Below are 12,225 nucleotides of genomic sequence, written 5' to 3'. Positions count from 1 at the left end.
AAATACTATTTGTTATAAATGGGTCTATGTTGTTTTTGCATAATTGCATAGAAAACCATCGTGGCAATCTAAGACGGAAGATTTGCATGTTCTTGGGACATTTGAACTGTGTGAAGCAGGGGTAACATATTCTCGCCTTTTCAGTAACCGAGTACATGAAAACAACAAACAAACAAACACCGTGACTACCGGGTTACTCTGACTCCATGTGATAGAGAGTGATTGTGTAGCTTGGGCGTATTTGATCTGGAAGGCTTGTACGCAGTACCAATTATGACGCTACAGACGATAGAGTTTGCCATGTGTGTTTCAGTGTTTCACCAGAATGTTCAGCTGATCCCCGGATCTGGGGATAAGATGAGTCATGTGCCCATGTAAGGGATGAGTGTCCACCCTGTGCAGTCATTGGGTGGTCATGAATATATCATGTGACATTCCTACTCCGCAACTCACTTCTCGACCGACAGGTAACAGGGAACATTGTCCTAAACCTACAACCGCGGACACTACATACTCTTCTCATTGGAAAGGTAGGTGTTACTGGTCTGCCCTGATTGTGTCACGCTATGCCGAGCATCACTCTCAAGCATGATAATATCCCCGTGTTATGGGCTTTCGGACGTTGAAGAAACATTCTTAGTTTTCTCGCTAATCACATGAACAACCTTAAAGCATGTCACTAACTTATAAAAGAAAACTTTATCTTAAAATCAAGCCATCTTTTGAGTTTTTACAATGCCTGTGCGACACCACAACCCTCGTCATAGCGGGAGTACTCGCGATAAACATGGCCGTCGGAAAAAATATGATCCGACGATATATAGTTTGCATGTGGTACAGATTCGTGAAGATTAGCTTCTTGACAAAGCACAGCTGGTAATTCATAATAATTAAAGAGTCACTTACCTGTGTTCGACTGTATCAGATCAGCAGGTAGTTTGTCCTCATCCCAAATTTCTCCACTTTGGTCTTACTGTTCTGTGCTCCTAGGCTTCTCTGAAGACGTAGACTTGTAAGATCTGCACTGTTTAATGCTTTCGTGTTACATGCATACCGTGCCAGGATATTACTGAAACATCGTTGTATACGTCATTCACCTCGCTCACTCAAACACTTCTTGCTTTCAGTCTCGTCTCGTGAACAGAATGAACTGGTTCGCGGTGATTGCCATTGTCTTTGGTGTTCAAGCAGTGTCTGGCCAGAGTAAGATATGACTGTGATATATAATTGTCAGATTAAGATCAGCTCATCAATTTCAATCTGATCATTACAAATTGGGATTCCAGTCTCCATCAATTCATATTGGTCTTAATGATCAGTAGGTCTGGCTCGGTGATTTGGTTGATGGAGAATCAACGTACCCGGATGGCGTGGGTAGCTGCTCATACAGTCAATGACGGTATTGTCCAGACTCCATGATTTACAGGCAAACGTTATAGCTGGAATATAGCTCAGTGTGGCTTTAAAACAAACTAACAATCTTAACAGAAGTCAGTTTGGGAATTGGGTAATTTTCAAATTCACATATTGTGTCATATTGTGTAATATGTATATGTATTGTACAATCCACAACCTTTTCAGGATAAGGCTCAATAACTTTACAATATAACTGAAAGTCCATACTATCTCTCGTGTTTAGTGACCTGAGCCTTTTTTACTTCTATAATGCGGGTTTACTTATTATACCTTTATGTTCAAGGAATGGCCCAAATTTGAGACTTGCCTGTATTCGAACGTAGCAATATTATACATGTTCAACGATTTAGACACTGAGAATCCGTAAATCGATTTAAATGAAAGTTGAAGTAATACTTGGAAACATTGATATTTCTGTGTTTTCCAGACTGCGCGCACCTGCTGGATGTCGTTGCCGTTGTTGATGGCTCTGACAGCATTTTAGATGATGAGTTTATCCTTCTGAAGAATTCTCTTATCCAGCTGACAAACTGGCTTGATCTTGGAGAGGAAGGTCAGATGTTTGGTGCCGTGGTCTTCAGTTCGTCTGTATCTGACGTAGCGCATCTCAGCACCAACCGGTCACAACTGCAGGCACAGATCAACCAGTTTGGCCATCCTCAGGAAGGGACACACACGCACATTGGAATCGCCAAAATGACAGAGATAATGCGTACCGAGAGTCGTCCTGGCGTTCCTAAAGTCGGCATCGTCATCACCGACGGCCGGTCCCGATATCCAGACAGAACTGCACAAGAAGCTGCAACTGCGAAAGCTTTGGACATCGAGATGTTTGCGATCGGAATCGGTTCAAGAATCAGGATCTCAGAGCTAAACGACATTGCTTCATCTAACGCCAATGTCAAGAATATTACCACTTTTAGTGAACTCAACGACATTATCGTCACTCTGGTGCAGGAGGTCTGCAAAGGTATAGCCAAACACATTGATTTTCTTAGCTGTATTTTTTCTGTTGTTTCACATCGATGTTAGTCATACTTGAAAGCATTAAGATCGAGTATATCCTTCAAGTGATGTTTCATTACATTTACCTGTCTCCATGTTATTTAATGAGTGAGTGAGTTTGATTTTACGACGCTTTTAACAATATTCCAGAAATATCACAGCAGGAGACACCCGAAATGGGCTTCACACATTGTACCCATGTCGGAAATCGAGCCCGGGTCTTCAGCTTGAAGAGCGAACGCTTTAACCACAAGGCAACCCGACCGCCCAGTTATTTAATGACAATCATGCAGGAGTTCATTGAGCAATCATCGCGATCGAATGACTACTGCGTAGAACTGGGAGGCGTTGTGCAAACAATCTTAGCGTTTAGACAGTCTTAAGTCTGTGATAAGGTATGGGTGTTACGATCACCTTAAGGCTAAGGTCGCTTTGTCCATCCTGACTGCATTTACTTTATAATGAAATGGCATTAATGAGTGCACTTTCCTTGCTTTAAGTAAACATTATAGTTTATAAAACGTAATAATCTGTTGATGTGAATATTAGATTATATTGTACATTTATTGTATAAAGGTAACATTGAAGGCTCAGATTTCTACGTCACTGTCTTGGACACATGACGATTGTCTTGTCTCTCGAGAACATTAAACATAATTACCCCCACTTTTCAACTATACTCTGATTTCAGCAAATGGATGCCACTAATGAACCCGGTAATCTTCAGTCGTTAACTTCCTGCGATGTGACCGCCGTGATATTTCTGGAATATTGCTAAAAGCGGCGTAAAACCATACTCACATACTCCTGTGATGTGAAATCGAGCCCAGCTTGATATTCTTTTGTACTTACTTTGTAATTACTTTTTAGATACCCGGTCTTTCATCTATTGAAAGTCATCCTTAAGGACATGAGTACCCTTTTCGCTAACACCTGGTGTCATCAAGATTTTCAGTGATCCATTCATATAATGTTCATCACTATTGTGCCTCTTGCGCCCTACCGCTAGATAATCAAACCTGATATTCTCTGACGTTGACGCTTTGAATTTATTCATGTCTACCATGTCGGACTGAAATTGACTTTATAATACAATAGTGGACCTTACTTGTTAAATACACATTGCACATTTGCTTCTTCATATTTGCAAAGAAACTGGAGAAAACTTGTAGCTTATTGTAGAAAAGGTCGATGAGATGTTATAGAAAACATGACTGAAACTCAGTAGACTCTTCAACCTGGTTCAGGTCTTTGCAAACTAAACCATTTAACTTTTCATTCTTACGATGATTTTGAGTGAGTATAGTTTTACGCCACTTTCAGCAATAGTCCAGCAATATCACAGCGTGGGACACCAGAAACAGGCTTTGCACATTGTCCCCCATAGCAGGAATCGAACCCAGCGTGACGAGCGAACGCTTTAACCACTAGGCTACCCGACCGCCATTCTTACGATATTAACATCCCCGTCAACTTAGATCAGTGGATAACAACGTTAATGTTCTTTTTCTAAATATATTGAATTTTTTATATATCTTGCCAATTTACAAATCCTAATGGTAAAGCTGCCTTGTTATCTCAATCATTTGTTTTTACAACACAGTTGACGGAAACTGGACTGAGTGGACGGATACTGTCGGAGGGTGTTCTGTATCCTGTGGAGGAGGATCTAAAACCATCTCCAGGACCAGGGCCTGCACCAACCCTGCTCCCAGCAACGGCGGGGCGGACTGTGTAGGGTCTCCGTCTGATCAATACACAGAGAGTTGCAGCGCCAACGGCTGTCCAGGTACGCTTAATGCCACAATTAAAGCATTCTATAACACCTTTCCGCAAAGATTTGGCATCATCACTATTGATAGTGGTTCATAAACATTTATTGTAAGCATTGTAAAACGTGGTCAGGTAATAACAGGGTAACTGTATGAATTTTAAAAAAGTTGTCAGCCATTCAAACTGCCTTTTATTGTTTACATAAGGCAAACATAAAAAAAAATGGTATTTGGTATTACAAAGATGTATGCTAATTGAATAAGAGTAAATACATTTTCATATATGCGTTTAAAAAACCCCATAATATTTCACATCTGTATAACTTGTATGAACATGCAATTGGTGTGAGTATGAAAATGGTTAATTTCAAATTTTCAGCTACAATAGAGTAAAGGTAAATTTACTTTATACGTTAACCCTGCTAATTATGCCATCTCAAAATTTAATCTTCTTTGATATATCGTGCCCATTTACAAATACTGATTGTTACACTCGCTTTTTTCTACGTCGGTTATTCATTTTACAACAAAGTTAACGGAAGCTGGTCTGTGTGGACGGTTACAACCGGAGATTGTTCAGCGTCGTGTGGAGGAGGATCTAGAACCATCTCCAGGACCAGGACCTGCTCCAACCCTGCTCCCAGCAACGGCGGAGCGGACTGTGTGGGATCCGCAACCGGAGATTATTCAGAGTCTTGCAACGCAGCAAGATGCCCAGGTGAGTTTATAATCAGCTTCAGGTCATGTAAATGCGGACATGAATATCGCAGTGTTTGTGCTCTGCGTATAAAAATGGATATTACGTCAACTTAACATTTGTTAAAATAAGTACTTGTTCACAAATACCGTTCATGTTTCTGATAGATAGCTCCACGATACTGTAGCTCTCTTGGGTTTGTAGACAATTATATGTAGTCAAGTACAGTCACTTCTCAAAAAAGCTGTTGTTAGCGTTGATATTCAAATGTTGTGAACAAAATATGATGTCATCATGAGGGGAAACCTACATGCTAAATTCCATCTCTCTCGGTCACTCACATAGCCAAATAGCGAGAGAGAATTAAGAAGCACGGTCAAAACAAGATCAACATTGTGAAAAAGAATTAGAACAGCACACTCAACAAATGGCATTTATTTATGGTATATAAATGATGGAGTAACAGCCATAGGTATAGTATAGTAGGTGTGCAAAGGTCAAATGGAAATATTTAATGTCGCCCAAAAATCGGATCATATACATGTATGTTGAGCCCAACTACTTACTACATCATCATATTTGATGAACAAAGACTGAGAAAGGGACATGAAAAGCCTTTGACATACGGCCACCACAATGATCGGATTCGAATTTTGCGCAGATTTTTTCAGCTTTTTGGGTAAAGTGGTTTCTGAGGAGATGCACTCGTGAGGAAATGCATTTTGAGAAATTATAATTGCAAAGTACAAAGTACAAAGATCAAATAAAGGTCCAAAGTTTGAATATTGTAAAATCGTTTACATCACATGGTCCCATTCACAACTACATATATACCAAATTTCACACAAAATCACTGTGTAATGAGCATTAGCTATTTTACTTTCAAATATCACAAAACAGCAAATAGATTGATCCCGACTACTAACATAAATAGCTTTTCAATATGTCTACATCATCTTTCAAAGTTTCAGCTGAATCAGCTGTTCCTCTGTATCTTACGGTTTACCGAATTGATATGTTCTTCTGTATTTCGATTACCATCGATTATTTATAGTTCATGGGGGCTGGTCGACCTGGATCATCACCACAAGCACGTGCTCAGCTTCATGTGGAGGTGGATCTAGAACGGTGTCCAGAACCAGACGCTGCAACAGTCCTGTTCCAAGTTTCGGCGGCAATAACTGTGTAGGGTCCTCTGATGATACATACACAGAAACGTGTAACACAGGGGGATGCTTAGGTAAGGTCTAAACCCCTAGTCTCACCTAAGTGGCATGCACACGCTATACATGGATTCAAACTTTCACTTGTGCTAAGATTTATGTAAAAATAGATTCAGTTAGGAAGGAAAATTTCTCCATTAATTAAAGTTTAATGTGATGCGTTGTAGATAGCTTAGAAAAGTATTGTGTTGCTTACACCAATATATAGATGTGGTAAAAGTATCAAATCGGATGTAAACAGCTGAAGGTTCAACGAAAAACATTATTCGTATTTTTTAGATCCATGCAGTGGTTGTCGGTATGCCAACGGTATTGGATACATGCCAGACCCTGATGACTGTGCCCGGTTCATACAGTGCCAGGAACCCAGACCAGGGACCAGTGCTATTTTCCATAACTTGCAATGCAGTCCGGGTCTGTATTGGAACCAGCAACACTTGGTGTGCGATTGGCCAGCTAATGTTGTCTGCACAGTGGAAGCTGAAGGTGCGTGGTTAACTCTATACATGCTAAATACGAGAATATTAGTTCATTGTTATCCTTTCATTCGACACAACCATGACCTTAAAGTTAACGACCGGGGAAGGTATTGTGAATAAAAGCGACAAAACCATTTCCACAATCATGAGAGATATCCATTGTACTATTCCGACTATATTGTAAGCATGTGTTTACGAATCACTATCAAATAGCCCTCACAACCAGCTGTTCGCGAACCCGTCACAAACACATGAAAAGACAAGTCAATTGTTTACCTGAAACAACACGGGACATATGGTGTAAGGCAAAATAGGGAATTGCATCAGACATAATATCTGACATATACAAACCATCGCATACCAAGAATTTTTTGTTGTTGTTTTCATCACAGATGAAACATTTGCCCCATCGACTGCTGCACCGTCAACATCTGCTCCACTGACTTCTGCTCCCTCGTCGTTGTGCGACGGCTCTACGAAGGCAAAGCCTGGCAATACTGCTCAGTATCAGCAGCTGATTCATGGAAACTGGATCACTAGATACTGCGCTCCCGGAACTGTGTACTCAAGCACAAGTTGCAGCTGCATCACTGGCCAGAATGTCGCATCCCCAGGTAATCCTGCACCTGTTTTTTAGGGGGCACGGGTGGCCCAGTCGCCTAAGGCGCCGCGATTCGTTGTGCAGAGTTGCGTTCCTTGGGCAAGCCAGAAACCTATGACTGTGGGTTCGAATCCCGGTTCGCACCGATTATGTTTCTAGGTTTGTCAGCACCATAGTGCTCGTGGGTTTCACTGAAGTGGTAAACGTCTGAGACCTGCACCTCCCACATTAAGCTGGCACGCCGTGATATAACTGGAATAATGTTAAAAGCGGCGTTAAACACAACTTACTCAGTTTGGTACATCTGTTGTGTTGCACTGTTCCTCTGTGTTGCAAAACGAATATATTTTTTAAAGGTTTTTCTTTACTTATAAGAAACAGAATATCTTCACCTGTACACAGACGTAATTGAAAATTAACATACATGTATCGTTTTTATCAGTTTCATTGAAATCAGTCAATGCACTATCCTGTTACTGGAATTGCAGGTCCATCGATCACTTGATTGTCTGGTTTGTTTACAGGTCGCCGTTGCATGGCAGGAGAACTGCTTTGCTTCTTTGTGCAAATTGTATGAATGGCTGGTGCTCGCGTAGGGGCAGGCCATGCTTACCCCCATCGCGAACACCTGGTGTTATCTCTGATTTTCAGTGGTCCATTCATATCATTTTCACAGCTATTTTGTCTTTTGCGCCAAATGGAATTTGTTTCGGTGGATATTCTAGACTGGTTAATCTCTTGCACTGACAATTTATCTTTGCTTAATACACATGAACATACATGAGATGAGACCAACGATGAAGATATTATACTCAATAACTTTTTGACTTAAGGTATTTATGTGGTTCTTGCAATGTAATTATAGGTGCGAACGAGGTACACATGCATGAAACAAGTGTGAAGAAGGTTGCATTATGTGAATATAGATCACAACGTTAACATTTCATTTTCATTTCAGTTTGTCAGGCCGAGGTTTACCTTCCTTTCAACAGCGACGTTAGCGATCATTCTGCCTACCACCACCACGTACAAAACACTGGTGTTGTAACTACAAGCAGGGGCTACGGCGTCTTCAGCAACAACACCCAACTCCGCATCCTGCGTTTCTCCAACATGCATTTCGGCAACACCTTAATCATCTCATTCTCCTTCAAACAAACTCAGACAACAAGCAAAACACAGGCTATCGTCACCAACGACGACTGCGGATACGGAGGCAGCATCTACATCACCACGCAGCAGTCAACTGTCTACTTTCGTGTTGTTAACAGCAACAACGTCACACATACTTTGAATATAACTTACACAGTGGGTATAACAACTTTGTTCTTACACTCCATCACATATTTATGCAGGAACAGGTCCCCAGTACCAATACTTGTTAAAGCCGACTGACATTGTGATCCGATCGTCAAGCTCTACTTATTGCTTGGCATCGTACCCTGATGGTTGGGTATCGATTCTCGAACCTCTTGGGGAGGTGGGTAGCCAAGTGTTCAAAGCATTCTATCATTACCCTTAAGATCTGGGTTCGATTCCCAGCTGGGTTCAATGTTTGAACCCCATTTCTAGAATCTCCCGCCGCGATATTGCTAATAAATGGGCGCTCAACCCACTGACTCACTGGTTAACCTGTTCCAGACCTTCTTATGAATCTGGAACATAGCTGATCGGGTCAGACAACATTCATTCTAGTCAAGCGAGAACATGTCTATATTATAGAAATAAACGACGAGTGGCAGTTGTTTATCATACAATAAAACAAAGAAGGGAGACAAAACCATGAAGGGCGCAACATATATGAGTATCGACATTTTTGTAGAACCCAAGCTATAAATATATTTAGCGTATTTTAATAATGATGACTCCCTGAATAGAATCCTATTTAGCTATGTCGGACAAGTCCATGTTAAAAACAGGTGGGTTAAGTTGGTATTTCCCGCATATTCTCAGAATCCTCACGTCGACTATCTGTACCTCTTCTCCCAATACCGATTTTCATAGTTCTCCCACTATTGGATGCGATCGTTCGGTCATTGCCTTCGTCTGCGTCGCCCAGCTAAATCTATGGGGAACAACTCACAAGACACATACCTCTAAAAAAAACGTCGTCCAATATACGACGTCATCAAGTTGCGAGCACACGTTTGAATCTCCAGAAATGACGTCATGTATGGACAATGTTTTATCGTGAAATAAGCCACGCTGCTTTCTTAATTGTTCTCGTTGCTATATGGCTATCTTATATTTTTTTATTGAACGTCATGAATTTTTATGTTACTCACACTATTAACATCGTAACAAAGTGGACAAAAGTTGCTAGGAAACATGAAGGTAATGGTCTAGTTACGAGTCGATATTATCCATTGTGGGTTTGAATATTTGTGTGTGGGTACATTTCAGGCGACGACGTCCCTGAATGAGGTGAAGCTGATCATCAAGAATGGGATGATGAAAGCAGAAGTCAATACCTCCAGCAAACAGAGGACATTTGATGGTACAAATATTTGGATGGTCGTTTGAAATATTTCCTATATGAAAGAATTCAACGAGAACAGTATGATGCATACCGTTATTTTGTGGTTACGGCACCTGAAAAATACTAAGCAAACGAAAGAGAATCACCATCATGGAACTGGTCTACCGTATTTCAAATTGCCAAAGTTACCAACAGCAGTTAATTTTTCCTAAAGGTATAAATGCCGACACAAACGACATGGCATCAAAGATTTTACGGACTCATTTTCTGACTGGCACTAGAGAGGTTCAATGTTCACAATCTAATTTTCAGAATTCATCTGAAATGTCAAAATCTAAACTGCCGGGACAAAAGACGTATACACTTGAAAACTGGAATTTACCAAAACATTACAAATGCTATCAATACATTACTTGGCTAAAACAATCGCAGAAACACTGCAAACTTAGTGTCCAAAATACCACGATGACGCCCCTTAAATACATAATCATCGAATAACCATTTTGTGTTCACTATTACTTATTAGCCACTATTAAACATATATAGGTGTATCGTTTCTTTTGCCCGGCTGTTTAGTTCATCCCCATTTGTGAATACTTTGCAGGTAACATCGGGAAAAGCCAGTGTGCAATTCAGATTGGGTATGGTAGCGGCCTCGACTTCTTTCACGGTGTCCTGGAAGAAGTACGTCGTTTACCTGTTCTTAGTTATACATTTGTTGTCCGAACTGAGTTTAAGACTTAGTGTTTTATTATTACTTGCTAGCCTGAAACATAAATTGAGTCAAATGGATATGAACAGTTCCAAGGTATATTAAAGAATGTAATGTTTAATGATGCTGGTAAGAGAGTAAGTTAAGGAAGGCTTCTTAACAGTATGTCAGTAAGATTATGGTGTGCCATGTGCTTTTGTGTTTCAGTTCAAAGTTTTCATCTGCGATCCATAGAGCCGGTAGTTTAACACAGTGATTCATCATGTGGGACCATGAAGTGCTGCTTTTATCTCGATATAAATATTAAAATTTATAGTACACTATTTCTGATTCTGTCATGTTTGTTATAAATACTGCTCTTTACGTATCCCTTAATGTTTGTCTTAACGAAACGAATTAATTGAAAAGTCGGTATCCAAAGTAATATCTCTGTACCGTAACAAAAACACGCGACATAGAATTCTACACTCAAGAATTACGTGGGGCAACGTTAACGCCGTGCCGTGTCTGAAAACCATCGTAGATTAACGAGATGTACACAGGGTTTGGTTCTGTAAGAGTAACCAAATGAACTGTGATGATTTTCCTTTCTCCGTTGCACGTTATTGAAGATGGGACATAGGGTGGGCATATTGTTCTACATAATGGAATATATGCTGGGCATATTGTTCTACATAAGAGTACATAAGATGGGATATCTTATTCTGCATAATGGACCATAGGATGGGACACCTTGTTCTTCATAATCGGCAACAGGATTGGCATATTGTTCTACATAAGGATGGGCATATCATTGTACATAATGGTCAATAGGACACTCATATTGTTCTACAAAAGGAAACGTAAGTTAGGCATATTGTGTTACATGATCGACCATATAATGGGATTATTCTACATAATGGAGCACAGGATGTGAGATCTTGTTCCACATAATGGACCATAGGATAGGTATATTGTTCTACAAAATGAACATCCTACTAAGCATAGGTCTTCAGCAACCCATGATTGTGGTCAGAGGCGACTAATGGTATCGAGTGGTCAGACTCGCTGACAATGTTGATGCATGTAGTGGTATCCTAATTGCGTGGATCGAAGCTAATAATGTCAATCACTGTATTTTCTAGTCCAAATTCCATTATTTACAGACCGTCGTCATATAGCTGGTATATTGCTGACTGAGGCGTTAAACAACAAACAAACAACACATGCAGCTGTAATTCACAGGCTTCAAATTCAGGTAGAAAATGGCTTAAAGACAATTCTAGAATTGATTGAAGAGTCGTAAAACTACAATGCTAACATCAGGTGCTCATTTAAACAGGACTAAATATTAGAATTATTTAAAAATAGTGTACATATCAGTAAAATACCATATATTTCACGGCATGTTTCTGCTATCTCAAACACTACACCAAAATACGTTTTCGAAAATTTTAAATGAATATTCCAAAGCAAATGAAGAGTCAGTAAAATCGCTAATGACACACGTTCAAACAGGGTGCCCTGCGATAGCCGAGAGATACGTTGTACACATTAATGATTCTTGACAGCTGAATTGTTAGCATGGGTGAGTTAGGTTTGAATGCTCTGAAGAGTATTTCAGTTATATCCCGCCAAGTCAGCTTACTGTGAGAGGAAATCCCGAAGTGGCGCAGGTCTCAAACGTTTTCACTTTGGTGAAGTGAGTGAGTGAGTGAGTATGGTTTTACGCCGCTTTTAGCAATATCCAGCAATATCACGGCGGGGGACACCAGAAATGGGCTTCACACATTGTACCCATGTCGGGAATCGAACCCGGGTCTTCGGCGTGACGAGCGAACGCTTTAACCACTAAGCTACTC

General features: G+C 40.4%; 1 protein-coding gene across 1 annotated transcript; it reads left to right on the top strand.

Moving 5' to 3' along the window:
• The first annotated feature begins 1,145 nt into the window (after positions 1–1,145).
• LOC139466791 (uncharacterized) lies at positions 1,146–10,618 on the top strand. The gene is made up of 11 exons (XM_071248476.1): positions 1,146–1,203; positions 1,844–2,386; positions 4,025–4,210; positions 4,726–4,911; positions 5,945–6,130; positions 6,393–6,599; positions 6,985–7,206; positions 8,152–8,501; positions 9,597–9,690; positions 10,277–10,356; positions 10,592–10,618. The coding sequence occupies exons 1-11, from the start codon at positions 1,146–1,148 to the stop codon at positions 10,616–10,618; spliced, it is 2,139 nt and encodes a 712-aa protein (XP_071104577.1).
• Positions 10,619–12,225: the final 1,607 nt, after the last annotated feature.

This window comes from Haliotis cracherodii, unplaced genomic scaffold, assembly GCF_022045235.1.
Source record: "Haliotis cracherodii isolate W230 unplaced genomic scaffold, xgHalCrac1.p SCAF_19, whole genome shotgun sequence".
Lineage (NCBI taxonomy): Eukaryota > Metazoa > Mollusca > Gastropoda > Lepetellida > Haliotidae > Haliotis > Haliotis cracherodii.
This window is presented reverse-complemented; position numbering and strand designations above follow the sequence as displayed.